The sequence below is a fragment of the Cannabis sativa genome, chromosome 7, assembly GCF_029168945.1.
Source record: "Cannabis sativa cultivar Pink pepper isolate KNU-18-1 chromosome 7, ASM2916894v1, whole genome shotgun sequence".
NCBI lineage: Eukaryota > Viridiplantae > Streptophyta > Magnoliopsida > Rosales > Cannabaceae > Cannabis > Cannabis sativa.
This window is the reverse complement of record NC_083607.1, coordinates 6,607,306-6,627,088: the sequence shown is the minus strand read 5'-3', so window position 1 is coordinate 6,627,088 and position 19,783 is coordinate 6,607,306. Positions and strand designations below refer to the sequence as shown.

The following is a 19,783-nucleotide window of genomic DNA, read 5'->3' as shown; positions in this document are numbered from 1 at the left end:
ACTAAATCATGCTCCTTGAACTTTCATCCATGTTAGAATTTTTTTACTAAAATTAGACAAAAGTTCTTAAATTCAACCATCTCAATAGTTTATGGAGCATTTTTAACGACTTTAATTAAAAGTTCAGGGGGCATGATTTGACAGGAGGAAAAAAATCCTAACTAGCGTAAAGAAAAAAAAAAAAAGAAATAGAAGTAGATAGAGATATTTTTCAAATAACAATGTACGAACCATTAATCAATTCTTTAAAAACAAACAAAACTAAAATTTTCCAAAAAAAAAAAAATCTATGACAACCAAATGTTGATTTATCAATCATCTCCATATTCCATACTTTGGTTAGACTTGGACATTTGTTGCTCATCAGTTCTTAAATATTTACTATCATACAAAACAGCTAATAAAATGTACAAAACAAAATTGGCAGCACTCAAAGTAGCCAAAACCCAATAATACTTATCCAAACGACTCCTATTCAAGGTGTCTTGGAACCAACTATTATGACTTTCTCCTATTGAGCTAATCTTATCAACTAAACAAACCGATACAACACTTCCCATAGTTCCCACTCCAAACACAGCCATAGCAAAATGAGTCATGTACCTATCCATAGAAGCAGGCCCTTGATTAGTAACAAAAAGTTCAATACTTTTCTTCGAAATCCCATCAAGTCCTCCAAGAAGAAGAAATTGCGGTAACAACCAAAACATGCTCATTGGAATCTTATCTTTAGGCTTGTAGAGCAACCCATGATTGTTCACCACATCAAGCCTTTTGTTTTCAACTTTCGCAGCCGTTATACAACAATTCACTGCAAATACCATCGACACAGCGATTCCAATTCTGGCTGAATACCTAATATTCGACGATGATCCATAACTCGAAGCTATTCTCACATAACATTTCCCGAATTGTGCTTTCGCATGATCGCGAAAAAATACAAGTGTAGTAAGTGGAACACTTATATTACCAATTTTTTGATTCATGTGGTTGGCTTGTTCAAGAAAGTAGGTATTCCCAATTGAAGACACAACTCCAAGAAGAAAGAAAGTGGTGCACATTGGAATCATGCATATGATGGTCTTGGTTTCTTCTACTTCAGTTACACTACAAACTCTCCACATATTAACATTGTGTTGTGATTGGTTTGGTAACACAATAGCAGCCTTGTCTAGGCACCTACATTTTTGTAGAATAATTTAGTGAGTTAATTTGCATGGAAAGAAAAAAAAAAATTAGAATTTGAAAAAGGGTTGAGATAAAAAAACCTGAGGCGATGAGTGTGAGATATTTTGTAACTAATGCCATTATTTTGTTGATGCTCATATAATTGAGAGACATCTTCTGGAGATTTTTGAAATGATTTAAAGGCAGATGCAATCAAAACCCTAAACACAATAGTTAAGGGGCTTCCTCTTGCTTTGTCACGTTGGTATGTTGTAATTCCAGTTAAGAAAATAATTGTGGCCAAGACTGAACATATTGCTGTGATGCCAAATATAATTGACCATGACTTTATGATGGGAATTAATATAGCTCCAATTAAACATTAACGAATAAGTCAAAGAACATGGATAATACATTTAAATCAGAACCCAACCATCTTAGGATTAAGATCTATTGACCTAATAAGATCAACTAAATGATATTGACTTAGAAAGATATAACGGTAAGTTTATGATATCTTATCCAATGTCAATTCGGTCTAGTCTGATGTATATTGCATACATTTGATACTAGCATACTTTGTCAATGCCTTGAAAATGACATACCACTTATCCAAAGTGTTAGTAAACTTTATTGTTGATTATCATGTCAGTATAAATCCAGTATACTTACAAATCATGAGACTAAACTTTGAAACATAAAATCATAATTATTTTTCACTGTATAGACAACACTATAATCATGAATAACTATATGTTCATAGAATTTATACATTAAACATATAATCATGAAAATAATTGTGTGAACCATGCAATATAAAATTGTTGGGTTTTATGCCCTAAATAAAACTCATTTCAATATAATCAGATTTACTTATTAATATAGATCAGAAATAACATTTAATGTTGCATGGTTCACATGATTTATTTCATGATTATATGTACATAATGTATAAATTCATCTGAAACCCTTTTCACATACTTGATCCTGTTTATTGTGCTGTCAACACATTGGAAAGTAAACATGACTATGTGAATAATGTTTCCAAGATTTATCAGACATAGGGTTTTACTGATATGATAATCTACAACAGAGTTTACTTGCATTTGGAGAAGTGCTATGTTCTTTCCAGAGCATTGGTTAAAATAAAGCTCAGGTTGGATGCAAGGAGTATGCATCGGAAGGGACCGATATTGAACTTTGACTTAGATTTATTAAACTTACCGTAATATTTATTCAAGTCAATATCGCCTAGTTGATCCTAGATCAAATGTTCTTAATCCTGTTATGATTAGGCTCAATCTTGAAAGGCTTTTCGTGTTCTTTGATTTGTTAGTTAAGCCTACTTTTAGGTCAGGGTGATACGTACATTTTGGGAACACGGTAGTGCAATTGAGTGGGAGCGCTATCATAAACATGGAATCTATAGCTTCTATCTGGCGAATAGTAAGCAAAGGATGATCTCCTTCGAGCTTGACCAAACGAACATAAATGGTGGAGTACTCATTTCACATAAGCTGAAATATCATTTATACGGGGTCAAGTGTTTTAAGGATAAAATACATTGTAGGGTGTAACGGTAATCTAATCCCTTTACAGTGTAGATCATTCATATAGAGGATCATTGATCACATTAGGATTATAACAATGGATAACTAATGATGCGTCTATATGGTGGAACATATAGAGCATTCTATATACTGAGAGTGCAATTCTAAGTTCTATGCGTGGATTCAACGAAGAATTAATAAGTTAGTGAATTTTAGTGATAAATTCTTGATCTACTTATTGGAAGCTCGGTTATATAGACCCATGGTCCCCGCACTAGTTGAGATAATATTGCTTGTAAGACTCATGTAATTGGTTTTGATTAATCAATTATAATTCTCAAATTAGACTATGTCTATTTGTGAATTTTTCACTAAGTAAGGGCGAAATTGTAAAGAAAGAGTTATTAGGGGCATATTTGTTAATTATGATACTTTGTATGGTTCAATTAATAAATATGATAAATGACAATATTATTTAATAATTATTCATAGTTATTAAATAGTTAGAATTGGCATTTAAATGGTTGAATTTGAAAATTAGCGTTTTTGAGAAAATCAGATGCAGAAAAGGTAAAACTGTAAAATTGCAAAGAGTGAGTCCCAAATCCATTAGTATAGGGCCAGCCACTTTTGTAGGAAATTTAAACTGATTTTTTCATTATTTTAATGCCAAATAATTCAAACCTAACCCTAGTGGAATGCTATAAATAGATAGTGAAGGCTTCAGGAAATTTACACTTAAATTTTCTATTTTTCCTTCAGAGAAAAACATGAGCCTTTCTCTCTCCCTATCTTTAGCTGCCACTTCTTCTTTTTCTTCCCTCTTGAATTTCAAAATTCTTAGTGTAAGAGTAGTGCCCACACACAGCAAGTGATACCTCAATCATAGTGAGGAAGATCGTGAAGAAAGACTTTCAGCAAGAAGGAGTTTCAGCATCAAAGATTCAGAGAAAGAGATCCAGGTTCAGATATTGATAATGCTCGCTACGTAAAGGAATCAAGGGCTAGATATCTGAACGGAAGGAGTCATTATATTCCGCTGCACCCAATGTAAGGTTTCTTAAACTTTATATGTGTTTATTTCATCGTTTTAGAAAGTTCATATTTAGGGTGTTAATAAACATACTTGTGAGTAGATCTAAGATCCTGGTAAAATAAATTCCAACAAAAATGACATCTGATCTTTTATTAATTTGTAAATCTAATTATATTGAAATAAGTTTTATTTAGGTTATAAATGTTGGGTTTTATGCCCTAAATAAAACTCATTTCAATGCAATCAGATGTACTTATTAATATAGATCAGAAATAACATTTAATGTTGCATGGTTCACATGATTTATTTCATGATTATATGTACATAATGTATAAATTCATCTGAAACCCTTTTCACATACTTGATCCTGTTTATTGTGTCGTCAACACATTGGAAAGTAAACATGACTATGTGAATAAAGTTTCCTAGATTTATCAGACATAGGATTTTACTGATATGATAATCTACAACAGAGTTTACTTGCATTTGGAGAAGTGCTATGTTCTTTCCAGAGCATTGGTTAAAGTAAAGCTCAGGTTGGATGCATGGAGTATGCATCGGAAGGGACTGATATTGAACTTTGACTTAGATTTATTAAACTTACCGTAATATCTATTCAAGTCAATATCACCTAGTTGATCCTAGATCAAATGATCTTAATCCTGATATGATTAGGCTCAATCTCGAGAGGCTATTCGTGTTCTTTGATTTGTTAGTTAAGCCTACTTTTAGGTCAGGGTGATACGTACATTTTGGGAACACGGTAGTGCAATTGAGTGGGAGCGCTAGCATAAACATGGAATCTATAGCTTCTATCTGGCGAATAGTAAGCAAAGGATGATCTCCTTCGAGCTTGACCAAACGAACATAAATGGTGGAGTACTCATTTCACATAAGCTGAAATATCATTTATACGGGGTTAAGTGTTTTAAGGAATAAATCCATTGTAGGGTGTAACGGTAATCTAATCCCTTTACAGTGTAGATCATTCATATAGAGGATCATTGATCACATTAGGATTATAACAATGGATAACTTATGGTGCGTCTATATGGTGGAACATATAGAGCATTCTATATAGCTGAGAGTGCAACTCTAAGTTCTATGCGTGGATTCAACGAAGAATTAATAAGTTAGTGAATTTTAGTAATAAATTCTTGATCTACTTATTGGAAGCTCGGTTATATAGACCCATGGTCCCTGCACTAGTTGAGATAATATTGCTTGTAAGACTCATATAATTGGTTTTGATTAATCAATTATAATTCTCAAATTAGACTATGTCTATTTGTGAATTTTTCACTAAGTAAGGGCGAAATTATAAAGAAAGAGTTTATAGGGGCATATTTGTTAATTATGATACTTTGTATGGTTCAATTAATAAATATGATAAATGACAATATTATTTAATAATTATTTATAGTTATTAAATAGTTAGAATTGGCATTTAAATGGTTGAATTAGAAAATTAGCGTTTTTGAGAAAATCAGATGCAGAAAAGGTAAAACTGCAAAATTGCAAAAAGTGAGGCCCAAATCCACTAGTATAGGGCCAGGCACTTTTGTAGGAAATTTAAACTGATATTTTCATTATTTTAATGCCAAATAATTCAAACCTAACCCTAGTGGAATGCTATAAATAGATAGTGAAGGCTTCAGGAAAATTACACTTAAATTTTCTATTTTTCCTTCAAAGAAAAACCTGAGCCTTCTCTCTCCCTATCTTTGGCCGAACCCACTCTCTCTCTCTTCCTCATTGAGATTTCGAAATTCTTAGTGTAAGAGTAGTGCCCACACACAGCAAGTGATACCTCAATCATAGTGAGGAAGATTGTGAAGAAAGACTTTCAGCAAGAAGGAGGTTTCAGTATCAAAGATTCAGAGAAAAAGATCCAGGTTTAGATATTGATAATGCTCTGCTACAGAAAGGAATCAAGGGCTAGATATCTGAACGGAAGGAGTCATTTAATTCCGCTGCACCCAATGTAAGGTTTCCTAAACTTTATATGTGTTTATTTCATCGTTTTAGAAAGTTCATATTTAGGGTGTTAATCAACATACTTGTGAGTAGATCTAAGATCCTGGTAAAATAAATTTCAACAATAAAATCCCAACAAATCCATGTACATTATATCTTCAAATTTGCAAAAATAAAAGAGAAACGAATTAGCGGGGTATATCATTCTTCTAAACTCTCGCTTGCTCTCTATAATGGTAATTTGATAGAAAATAAATGAACAACGAGCTTGGAGACTAATACACCATATTTACATAGTTGAGATTTTTTATTAAAATCTCTGCCTTAATTAATTGTCAGAATTTATGACAGTTAATGTAGATATAAAATTAGGAAATTAGTTAAAAGATAATCATTAGTATGAGAATATTTAATCAATAATTACTTTGTTTTATCAAATAAAATAATTAATCAATTATCAAATATAAAATATTCTAACATTTCCAATAACATAAAATGTTAATGTAATTTTAATGTATTGTACGTTTTGCAATTTTCTAGTATTTATGATAAAGAAAAGGTTAATTAAGATTTTCTTTCCCCCGAATTTTGACATGTACCAAATTATGTCCCTTGAATTTTTTTGGCCGTTAAAAATTTCCCTTGAACTATTAAGATCGTTAATTTTAAGGACTTTTGTCTAATTTCATTCAATTTTACTGTTTCAGTAATTATTTATGTATTAAATCATACTCCCCAGACTATGATATATCTACCAAATTATGCCCCTCAAACTTTGATATGTACTAAATCATGTTCCTTGAACTTTCATCCATGTTAGAATTTTTTTACTAAAATTAGACAAAAGTTCTTAAATTCAACCATCTCAATAGTTTATGGAGCATTTTTAACGACTTTAATTAAAAGTTCAGGGGGCATGATTTGACAGGAGGAAAAAAATCCTAACTAGCGTAAAGAAAAAAAAAAAGAAATAGAAGTAGATAGAGATATTTTTCAAATAACAATGTACGAACCATTAATCAATTCTTTAAAAACAAACAAAACTAAAATTTTCCAAAAAAAAAAAAAATCTATGACAACCAAATGTTGATTTATCAATCATCTCCATATTCCATACTTTGGTTAGACTTGGACATTTGTTGCTCATCAGTTCTTAAATATTTACTATCATACAAAACAGCTAATAAAATGTACAAAACAAAATTGGCAGCACTCAAAGTAGCCAAAACCCAATAATACTTATCCAAACGACTCCTATTCAAGGTGTCTTGGAACCAACTATTATGACTTTCTCCTATTGAGCTAATCTTATCAACTAAACAAACCGATACAACACTTCCCATAGTTCCCACTCCAAACACAGCCATAGCAAAATGAGTCATGTACCTATCCATAGAAGCAGGCCCTTGATTAGTAACAAAAAGTTCAATACTTTTCTTCGAAATCCCATCAAGTCCTCCAAGAAGAAGAAATTGCGGTAACAACCAAAACATGCTCATTGGAATCTTATCTTTAGGCTTGTAGAGCAACCCATGATTGTTCACCACATCAAGCCTTTTGTTTTCAACTTTCGCAGCCGTTATACAACAATTCACTGCAAATATCATCGACACAGCGATTCCAATTCTGGCTGAATACCTAATATTCGACGATGATCCATAACTCGAAGCTATTCTCACATAACATTTCCCGAATTGTGCTTTCGCATGATCGCGAAAAAATACAAGTGTAGTAAGTGGAACACTTATATTACCAATTTTTTGATTCATGTGGTTGGCTTGTTCAAGAAAGTAGGTATTCCCAATTGAAGACACAACTCCAAGAAGAAAGAAAGTGGTGCACATTGGAATCATGCATATGATGGTCTTGGTTTCTTCTACTTCAGTTACACTACAAACTCTCCACATATTAACATTGTGTTGTGATTGGTTTGGTAACACAATAGCAGCCTTGTCTAGGCACCTACATTTTTGTAGAATAATTTAGTGAGTTAATTTGCATGGAAAGAAAAAAAAAATTAGAATTTGAAAAAGGGTTGAGATAAAAAACCTGAGGCGATGAGTGTGAGATATTTTGTAACTAATGCCATTATTTTGTTGATGCTCATACAATTGAGAGGCATCTTCTGGAGATTTTTGAAATGATTTAAAGGCAGATGCAATCAAAACCCTAAACACAATAGTTAAGGGGCTTCCTCTTGCTTTGTCACGTTGGTATGTTGTAATTCCAGTTAAGAAAATAATTGTGGCCAAGACTGAACATATTGTTGTGATGCCAAATATAATTGACCATGACTTTATGATGGGAATTAATATGGCTCCAATTAGAGGGACTAGAACAATGGCAAAGAGACCACAACAGAAATAAAGTTTTGCATTATTTCCATCACGAGTTTTGTGATCTTCAATGAATTTGGGTAAAGAGGTTAAATGACCAGAGACTCCTAAAGCTAGTAGAGAAAGTCCTGTATAAAATAGAATCTTTTGCTCTTTGCCAATGCAGCTAGGCTTGTACTCATCACAATTTCCTACTATCTTGGATAGAACTGGTGGTGTTGACATTGACAAAAACCCTAAACCCTGTTTTCAGTCGATTAAATAATATTATATTATAATAATCAAAATTTTAATACTATTTGATATGACAATAAATGTGTGACATAAAGAAATTTCAGTATATATATTAACCTAGCCTTTAAATTCTCGCTATTTTGCATTCTAGGAAAGAAAAGTATGTTACTTTGCATTTTCAAAACAAAATAATATGTGAGTTTATATTACCACCAAATTTAATTTGAGGATGTAAGTTTTAATTTGAGGATGTAATTGACATTTAATTATATATTATACATCTGAAACAATTTTAGGAGTGAGCATTCTATTCACGTACACTATAAAATTTTATAATGGGTATTCTCATTTATTAATAAAAAATAAAAATTCACAAAACTTACTCTTCCATATATTGTAAAAAAAAAGTTCATATATTGTCTAACAAATCATGTTTAATTTTTTAGGAAAAACATATGTAAATATATAAAAGAAACTATATATACAAGAACAAAGAAATACAATAATTTAATTTTAATTTCAATCATTTTTAATAAATATATATAGGGTACCTAACAAATATATTTTTGGGCGTAAATATGATTATTTTTTTAAAAAATAACAATGGAGGGAAATATTAGGAATTTAATAAGAGTTTAATTTCATAAAAAAAAAAAAAAAATTCCTCATGATCAACTAAATTATATTCCAATGACAATAAAATGGTAACTAATAAAGTTATATATAATAATAAATTAAATGAGGTATATAGGTAGGAGTATATATAGGGAATTGGACTTACAATGGAATAGGCAAAATTGGAGAGAAAAACCATGGAAAAATTGCCTAAGAAAGTATCAACAATGTATTGCATGGTGAAAGGCATAATGGCTGTGAAGCCCCAAAACATATTGACAATTGCTGCAGCATGCGTGTAATTAATCTTCCAAACATCTGTTAAGTATGTTATCAATGTCGATACTGCATATATTGCCAGTATATCCACCCATACCAACACTACATACAATACAATATAATGTTAATAACTATATAGTTCAATATTTAAAAATAATCAACTGTAATAACATAATGTTATGGGATGATTACTTACCAGTGATTTTCAGATATGCCATTCCCAATAATAACAAATATGTTTTCTTCTCACTTGATTTTAACTACTGCCTCCAAAAAAGAAAAACAATAAAGTAAAACGTGGGCAATTTTACACGTGTGATCAATAGGAGAAAATGTAATTAATTAAGAAACTTATACCTGAACTGGGTTTTTGATATATCAATCTCATTGTTGACTGATGAAAAAACCTTCATTGCTCATCTCTAATACTATTAATATAAAGATCACTATACATCTATATATATCATATGAATTTATACGTACATACATATTAATATAAATCTTGGTATTTAAAGTGGTTTGGGATCTTATTTAATTTTGCTTCTTAAATGAATATAAGCAGCCTTTTTCCTGCTATATATCAAAGAAGGACGAGACATATATTTAGTTGGGCAAGCAAAGAATTTAACTTAAAGAAGCAAAAAACAGATTCCTTTGAACTTCTTTTGGTTAAAGAAAAAATATTCTTAATTTAGAACAAAATCAGAGCCCATTTATATTAGATATATAATATTTTGTACAATATGAATAATCATATTATGCATGCATAAAGGACAAATCTCACTGGGTTCTCATCAAAGAATTCAAATCGATTCTGATTATAATTAAAGTCATATATAAAAAAAGAAAAAAGGGTTCATGAGCCCAAAGCCCAAGCTGAAAATTTTGGGTATAGGGTTTTAGAATGGCGGTCTGTTTGAGATTTTAGCCTTTGCAGAGTCCTAGAGAATCTTCGGAGCTTTTGGTTTAGCATATAGTATTATTTACATGTTGTGCTATTTTGATTGTAGTTTTAAAATTAAACTTTCCAATATTACTTATAGATTTTTTTTTTTTGGAATAAAATTGATAAGATATATATATATATATTAATTAATAAATTCGTTCAAAACAATATAGAACGCACTTCAGAGGAACAGTCCTCCAACTGAAGCACACGACCTGTAGAGAAACAAAATAATGAGCCAATTTATTTGCAGATCATTTTACAAAACACAAATTGTGAAGGCATAAAATATCGCTCTGAATCGCTTAAACACACACCAAGTTATCTGTTTCCAACATGACTCTATCCCACGAATGAGTTGCAATCCAACTCAATGCTTCTTTAATGTCTATTATCTAAGCAATTTCGGGTTGTACACATCCAATCTTCCCCTTCTTGAATGCTTCCACCATAGCACCATGATAATTCTGAGCTACACAACCCATGCAAAAGACAACACTCGAACCGGAAAAAACTAAAAAACTATGTCAAAAGACAAGACTAAAGAACTATGCCAAAAGACATAACTAATGGAAAAACTAAATTAGTTTCAACACATAAACACGATCACGGCATTAAAATTAATTAAGGAATGATGAACTCCTTATAGTTTTAACCCCGTCATAAAAACATTAATTGGAATTAAACTAATAACAATAAATTAATAAATGAAAATAAAAATTTGAAACTGAGGACGTCGTTGAGCCGAACTGAACCATTCTCAAACAACTGCTCTCTTGAACCCCTTACAGAGGAAGACGTTGATGTGGAATGAGAAAAACTTTGGTATCAATTAAGAAGATGAATACAATTGTCTTTTCCTTCGATAATATCTTATCATCAAGTTTATTGTCTATACCATTGCCTCAGGCTTGCCGAAAAACTCTCCAATTTAGAACTTTATCATTGAAAAGAACATTGAAGAATTTTATCACTTGTGATCGTGATGAGTTGGTTACCGAGCACCGGTACTAACACGTTGAGAATATCTATGATTGAAAGAGATTTTGCGAGAATTGGAGAACTATTGGAGAACATTCAATATCTACTTTAGGTGGCGTTTGGTTGGAGGTAATGAAATGGAATGGAATGGAAAGGAAATAATTTTCATTCCATTCCTTTGTTTGGTTGCATTTTAAAGTATTGGAATGGCATTCCAATGGAATGCTCTTTCCACCATTTTGGTGGAATGGCTATTCCATTTTAAAAAGGAAGGAATGACCATTCCAATGTAACAAGAAAAAAAATTTAATTATTTTTTTATCAATTTTTTTTATCCATTTTAAATTTTATTCCATTCCATTCCTATTCCCATTCCCATTCCCATTCCTATTCCTATATTTTCATTCCTCTCAACCAAACGCCTCCTTAGGGTGTTGTTTTTTTTTTCTTTTGGATCGATGATGAATGATATAGATTTTTTTTTTTATTTGTTATGTGCGACATTTACTTATTATTAGCCCTATATTTTTTATTTATTTATTTATTTAATGATTTGTATGCATCTTGTTTGAAGAACTTAATCACTATGTATGTAATATAATTAGTTTGTATTTTTCAAAAATGCACTTTAATTTTATGTCATTTTTTTAATATCTAAAATAACATTATATTAGTAAATAAATTGAATCAATCAACACATATTTTTAATAATGAATTAAAATTATTGATGTCTTGTAAAAATCAATTTAGTAAGTATCTATATATGACTAAGACATTTTGGCACTAACTCGAGTGACTTTGAGGACCAAAAAGTAATTACATTGATAAAATATAATTCATTTCAAGAGTGCTTAAATTTACACCCCAATAAATTACCCAATAAATTATAAGTGCACTCTTAATTTTTTTATTTATTTAAATATTATTTTTGATAAACACACCCATTTTTATTTACTAAATTAGGTTTCTTTAAAAAAAAAAAAAATACACCCCATACAATAAATATTCAACCAACTTCCATTTGGATATATCTTTTTTTTTTTTTCAGTTCTAATCTTTTTTATCTTTTCTTTCTGATTTTTATTCTTTTAAATAATCATTACATTTTGGATATCAATATATGCACTTACATATACATCTCTCTTTTTATAATTATAATTAAAAATATCAATCAATTTTTTCATATGTATAACAATAAATAAAGATTCTATGGTCGAAAAAATGATGTAAATGAATGAATTCTTTTATATTAGTTTATAGATATAATATAAGTTAGATTTATACGAAAATAAAATACAAAAAAATTAGAGATTATATAAATTTAATAAAATAGTTAAACATATAATTTTTTTATGCTTATATTAAATTTTATTTATTGATAAAACCTCAATTATTATCCTCCATTAATGATTCTTTTTTAAGACTTGAAGGGGATAATTTTACTTTTAAAAGCAAATGAGGTGTAATTATTAAAATAAAAGTTAAAATAAACTCATCATTTGAAGTTGTATATTTTGGTAATTTGTACAAAAATGTAATTAAAACTTTTATGTAAATTGGGGTGTATTTATAACTTATTGGGGTGCAAATATAACTTCTTCATTCTAAATACTTGTCTTTACCGAGTTTTTTAAAAATAAGTAAGTTACAAGGATTTAGAGCAAAAAAAAAAAAAAAGAAACACAAAAAATATTGAGACAAATAAGTGATTGGAGCGTTAATGAATTTTGGTTCACGAGTCAGTACTATTAAGCTTTTAGCAATGGAGTTTTTGTTACAATTTTTGCAGTGATATTTAATTAGCTCTTTAAAAAATCGAATTTCTTTCTTGGTGTTGAGATTGCTCTATTTGTAGGTAGTCATGCATCTTGGGTTGGACAAATCCGAGCTCAGTAAGAGGCTAAGTTTGTCTAACTCAGAAATGAAATATACTTTTTGAATTCTAAGATCTCAACTTCAAATATATATATATATATATTTATATATATATCGTCTAGTATTGCTCCAAAGAAATACTTAACAATATATCTGCACATATTCTAAAAAAACCATTAATAAATAAGCACGTAAGACTTGTAAAAACAACCTAACATATATTTTTTTTTTTTTGGTGAATCAGATGAGTATGTATTCATTTCACAAATTGTTATATACAAACCAGCAACACCACATAGCCTAAAGGTTTCTATCTATAACTACTACAAAAACCACTATTCCTGACGGTTAAAAAAATGCTTTTTTTGGAGACACTCGCTAAAAAAATTAAGTTAGTATTTAAAATTGTCGGAAAAATTTAAGTATTCTTGACGGTTTTAATTAAACACGCGTGATGTATTTCCAACGGTTTTATGTGTGCCTTAAAAATTGTGAATTTATTTTTAAAATGGAAATTGCCGACGGTTAAAAACTGTGGCCTATATAGGCCACGGTTTTAAACCGTCCCCTATAGTATAGACCACAGTTTAAAACCATCTCTTATAGTATTATCCCTGACGGTTTTTAAGCGTGTCTTAAAAATTAAATTTTTTTTTTCAAGGAGAATTGCCAACGGTTTAAAACCGTCGCCTATAGTGTTATAGGCCACAATTTTTAACCGTCGGCAATTAGTTCAAATCTAAATTTTTTCAAATAATGTGTTTTCCCTCGCTTCAATATAACATGTTTTAAATCTAAAATTTTTCAAATCAATACATTTTCAAAATGTCGATCTCTCTCTCTCTCTCTAGAGTTCTCTGTCTCTCTTTCTCATAGACGGCAGTCCACGAGCACTATCAATCATCTCTCGTCTCTCACTCTCTCTTTCTCACTTTCTCTTTCACGAGCTCCACCATAGATGATAGTCTGTTGAAGCTCCACCATGATCATCCATGGTACCGAGCTCCATCAAGAGAACCACCATCACTCGTCTCTCTCTCTCTCTCTCTCTCTCTCTCTCTCTCTCTCTCTCTCTCTCTCTCTCTCTCTCTCTCTCTCTCTCTCTCTCTCTCTCTCTCTCTCTCTCTCTCTCTCTCTCATCCGAAGATAAACGTTCAACCACAAGCCACCATGAGCACTGATTAGTCTTCTCTCTCTCGTCCACTCTTTCTCATAACTTCTTTATTATTTTTTTTTTAATTTTGGGATTTATGTATTTTTGATATTTTTTATTTCACAAATCATCGGAGATATCGACTATTCGGGGATCTTAATGCCAAACGAAACTCCCATCTTTGTTTCGAGGAGGATGAAGGCGATGATTTTTTATTTTTTTTTGGAAAATCCGCTCTAGTGACAGTTTAAAACCGTAGGCTATACTATAGGCCAGGGTTTAAAACCGTCGCCTATAGTATAAGAGACTGTTTTAAACTGTGGCCTATACTATAGGCGACGGTTTTAAACCATGGCCTATAGTCTCGACTATAGCTGACAGTTTTAAACTGTTGGGAATTCTTTATACTGACATCTTTCTACCGTCGCCTATTCTACCCAATATTCGTAACGCTCGTATAGGCGACAGTTTTATAAACTGTCGAGAATTCTTTACCCGACACTATAAAACTATCGAGAATTTTGAGTTTTTAGTAGTGCATATTTACAGCTGAGTAGTCCATTCTCTATCTATTGCAGAACTTTGATTTGGCGATTGAAGTTGTATTCTACTTCTAATTAACCTCATACTTAACTTGCTTGACAATTACATGAGAACACTACACACTGTGGTTCCAAAAAATTTGATTTCTACTTTTTAAATATGATATGCTGCAGCAACTACTATTGTTGCATATACTTAGCGTTTACACTTTGACATTTTGCTCTTACAAATCTACTTCAAAAGATCTTGAACAGTTAAAAGCTAAAGTGTTCCAATTCAACCATTTCTAAAGATCTTCCAAAATTTTATTACTGTTTGTACAACCGTTTGTACAACCACAGAAAATGTGTTGAATGGTCTCTTCCACAGCCGGCCCTATTGGTGTGCAGGCAGTTCTACTGCACAGGGCCCAAACAAAGAAAGGGCCCATATTTTCTATAATTAAGTTAAGAGAAACTTGCCTACGTGTGCTATTTGTTTTGGTTTTTTCTTTTTTTCTTTTTTTTTTTTGTTAAGTTATATATTGGTCAAAGCCTAGAATTTAGGGGCTGAATGATTTTCTCTCATTTTAAATACCATTTCAATCATTTTTTTTTTAAAAATTAACTTGCCGTTATCTTTAAATTCCCTAATTTATAGGCTAGCAATGTAAGTAACGGTACAATTCTTTTAAAATTTATTAATGTTATTTAGTTTTTTTTTTTTTTCAAACCTTTTATATGACTATATATAAATATCTAATTTAAGCTTTTCATCAAAATTAAAAATTAAAATTGTTTCAGAGAATTGAGAGGAAAGGCATTACATATATTTTGCTCTAATCTATATTTTAAGTTTTCTTTTCTTTGATAGAAAATATAAAATAAAAAAAAATTAGAGAATAATATCATTCATTGAAATTTCTTGAGGCAAATTTATCAACGATTAATATAAGGTATGTGTTTAATATTTACTCTTTGCTCATTTTATCTAAGTTGTTTGTTATTTTTAAATCTGTATTTTTGTTATATTTAATCTACTAGCCATCATCAATAATATTCATATATTAGTAGTTAGCTAGTTTCTTCTTCCTTGTTTTTTTACCTTTTATTTTTTAAAAAAACTAAATGTACCTATTTATATAATGCTGAAACTAATGGAGAAAAAGAAGTATGTACTCTGTATATGATGTAAATTCACCCTTGTTTAATACCGCCAATCAATCATATTTTTGTCAAATTTTTTTTTTAATTGAGATTAATTGTTAATTGTTAATTAGTTAATTACTGTTTATTAATAAATTTACTTATTGCAGAAATATTATTGCATAAATCAGAAATTAATTTCAAATGGGCATTGGGCAATTGGCGACTTTGAATTTTCTCAATTTGACGTTTTAACTTTGAAGACGGAATAGCAGCAAACATCAGGTTCTTTCATCCCTTTTTGAACTTCCAAATAATAATTATTACTGTCTTAATTGTTCTTTGAAATATTATATTAGTTGTTGTTGTTTTTTTTTTACTATGTCTCTTAAAATTAAAAAATATGAGTCTGGGTATGAAAAACGTAAGAAAAAGAAAAAAATTGAGGAGTTAACTCAATCTCAAAGAGGAGCTCTTGACAAATTTATTATAAAAGAACCACAATTTTTTTTTTGAAAATCATAATCATAATGTTGTTGATGTTGAAATTTCTGAAAATATGCTGCCTATTATTGAGAATCATAGTGAAAATGATGATGTGGAAAATAGAGGTGACATGCCTATTGAAAATGATAATGTGAAAAATACAGGTGATGTGCCTATTGAAAATGATAATATAGAAAATCAAAATTTTGATTCTGAAAATTGCAATGATGATCATTTGAATAATTCACTCGAAAATAAAATTTTAGAGGATAATAATAATGACAATGCGGAGCAAACAAACTCATTTAAAAATTTACTTGATATATTTGATCCGAAATTGGGATGCTATTGATCCAAAAATGATTGATTTATTAGTGATGAAGGGTCCAAAAAGAGATTGTTCTATTATGACTGGCCCTAAGGGTAAATTTTCTAGACGATTCACTGCTAATTTGTATACTAGAGTTTTATCAAATGGAGAGAAGTGTGATAGAGATTGGCTTGTTTATTCAAAAGAGTTAGATAGAGTATTTTGTTTTTGTTGCAAAGTTTTTAAAGCAGGGATTGTTAGAGGACAATTAATAAATGAAGGCTTTAGTGATTGGGTAGATATTGGTGAAAGACTTAGAGAGCATGAGATAAGCATGGAACATGTTAAAAATATGACCACTTGGTATGAATTGCGTCTAAGACTCCAAAAGAATCAAACAATTGATAAAGCGACTCAAAGACTAATTGAAAAAGAAAAAGATCACTGGAAAAAAGTTTTACAAAGAATTATTTTAATAGTTAAATTTCTTGCTAAACATAATTTCGCCTTTCGTGGATCTAATGAGAAATTGTATCAAAATGGTAATGGTAATTTTCTAGGCTTAATTGAAATATTGGCAGAGTTTGATCCTGTTATCCAAGAACATGTTAAACGCATTACAAATGACGATATTCACATTCATTATCTAGGACATAACATCCAAAACGAATTAATACTTTTGCTTGGCTCTGCAATCAAAACTGAAATCATTAAAAAAGTTAAACAAGCAAAATATTTTTCTGTGATACTTGATTGTACTCCTGATGTTAGTCATCAAGAGCAAATGTCCTTGATATTGAGATATGTGGATGTTTCTTCACATTCTGTTAGCATTGAAGAATCTTTTTTAGGATTTTTAAATGTGAATGATACAACTGGTCAAGGACTTTTTGATGTGCTACAAAATGAGCTAAAAAAACTTGATCTTGATATATTTGATGTGCGAGGGCAAGGTTATGATAATGGATCAAATATGAAAGGAAAACATCAAGGTGTTCAAAAGAAATTTTTAGACATAAATCCAAGAGCCTTTTATACTCCTTGTGGTTGTCATAGTCTTAATTTGATTTTGTGTGATATGGCTGAATCATGTAGTAAAGCTAGAGATTTTTTTGGAGTTATTCAACGCATTTATACGATTTTTGCGAATTCTACTAAGAGATGGCAAATTTTGAAAGATAATGTGAAAGGATTGACTCCGAAACCATTGTCATCCACTCGTTGGGAGAGTCGTGTAGATAGTGTTAAGGCTATAAGATCTCAAATGTTAGATTTTAGAGAAGCTTTACGTGAAGTGTCAGAAAATGATGGACTTGATTCTAAAATCAGAAGTGAAGCAAAATCCTTAGCAACAAATGAACTTGGTGATTTTGAGTTTGTAATAGCAATTATTATTTGGTTTGAAATCTTATCTTCAATTAATTTGGTTAGCAAGCTTTTACAATCAAAGGATATGCTTATTGATGTTGCTATGGATAAAATAAAGGAGTTAATTTCTTTTTTTGAGCGATATAGAGAAACATGTTTTTATAATGCCTTGAATAGTGCTAAGGAAATTGCTATTGAAATGAATATCGATCCAGTTTTTCCTCAAAGGCGCATAATTCGAAGAAAAAAGCAATTTGATGAAAATTTGAATACCACATTTGTTGAGTTATCTGGAGAGGAATCTCTTAGAATTAATTATTTTCTTTACCTTATTGACCAAGCCATTGTTTCTCTTACTAAGAGATTTGAACAATATCAAGATTATGAAAATATTTTTGGTTTCTTATTTACTTCTGACAAGTTACAATCGTTAGACAATGCAAATTTGAAGTCTTGTTGTAGTCATTTTGAAAAGGCATTGAAACATAATGAACAATCTGATATTGATGGGAATGAATTATGTGTGGAGTTGAAATTATTAAGACAAATCTTGCCAAGAGAAAAAATGAGAGCTATTGACATATTAAATTTTTTGAAAGGCATAGATTGTTTTCCGAATACAATTATTGCATATAGAATTTTGTTGACTATTCCTGTGACAGTTGCTTCTGCAGAAAGAAGTTTTTGAAAATTAAAGTTGTTAAAGTCTTACTTGCGGTCTACCTTGTTACAAGAAAGGCTTAATGGATTAGCATTAATAGCGATCGAAAATGATGTTTTGGAGACGGTAAAATTTGAAGAGTTGGTTGATGAATTTGCTTCAAAGAGTGTTCGAAGGATGGCCCTTTTTAAGTAGAAGGCTGATATCAGCTTGAAGTTATATTAAAAATAATAACAATTTTAATAAAAATATTTGAGTTTATTTGTGCTTAATTTTGTAAAATATATTATCTTACTATAATAATATTTAAAAATATTATTTGCAAATTATAATTTTTTTTTTTATAAGGGGCCTAATTTTTATTATTAAAACAGGGCCCCCACAATATTTAAGACGGCCCTGGTCTCTTCAAAACCTACCATATTCTAAACACATCAATACAAAAAATTTAAAGTTTTTAATTATTCTAATATCAAATAAAATTTGTAATATTAAAATTTAAAATTAAACTTACCTGAGCTATGCTAATTTTTTTCCAAAACTATTAAACTTACACTAAAATTTTTCTTTACCTAAACTAATTACACATTACATATAATTTTCCTAGCAACAAAATAAAAATAGCAAACTCATACAAAATATTATTTTATTATAAATAATATATATAAACCCAATGATATGAATAATACTAGCTTTTTGTTGTGCATGAACCTCACTAAAACTTACAAATATGGAATATTCATCCCACAACAAAAAAAAATATATATGTATATAATCCTATTATTATTTTTATTAGTGTCATTACTATTAATAAAAAAAAAACCCAATTATATATTAATAAGTTATCAAATAAGCAACTTTTTTTTTATTATTTTTCTTCATGTATTTTTTTATTCTCATCCAACATTTTATTGTATATCCAACACTCAATCAAAAAGAGATTAATAAAGAATTTCACCAACTTTAGCTACACACAAATTTTAATTTAAATATATGCTTGTTTCGAAAGAAAAATTTGATATACCATGCTTAAATAGTGTGCATGATCTTTTAATACACCACTTGTTTAACACAATGAAAGAATATGCTACTAATAATTTTTTAATTCAATTATGCCCTTTTATAATTAAAAACCAATTTCT

General features: G+C 30.0%; 2 protein-coding genes and 1 pseudogene across 2 annotated transcripts; 1 reads left to right on the top strand and 2 right to left on the bottom strand.

Annotated features, from left to right (window-relative positions):
- Nucleotides 1–311: 311 nt before the first annotated feature.
- LOC115696318 (protein NRT1/ PTR FAMILY 5.5) lies at nucleotides 312–1,124 on the bottom strand. The gene has a single exon (XM_030623223.1). It carries the CDS (start codon nucleotides 1,122–1,124, stop codon nucleotides 312–314), a length of 813 nt encoding a protein of 270 aa, XP_030479083.1.
- A 5,655-nt stretch (nucleotides 1,125–6,779) lies between these two features.
- On the bottom strand, nucleotides 6,780–10,221 carry LOC115696316 (protein NRT1/ PTR FAMILY 5.5-like). Its single transcript, XM_061101597.1, has 5 exons — nucleotides 9,552–10,221; nucleotides 9,391–9,457; nucleotides 9,082–9,296; nucleotides 7,780–8,309; nucleotides 6,780–7,692 (listed from the first exon to the last, which is right to left on the bottom strand). Exons 2-5 carry the CDS (start codon nucleotides 9,410–9,412, stop codon nucleotides 6,825–6,827), a joined length of 1,635 nt encoding a protein of 544 aa, XP_060957580.1. The 5' UTR covers nucleotides 9,413–9,457; nucleotides 9,552–10,221; the 3' UTR covers nucleotides 6,780–6,824.
- A 6,137-nt stretch (nucleotides 10,222–16,358) lies between these two features.
- Nucleotides 16,359–18,668, top strand: LOC115696315 (uncharacterized; annotated as a pseudogene).
- Nucleotides 18,669–19,783: the final 1,115 nt, after the last annotated feature.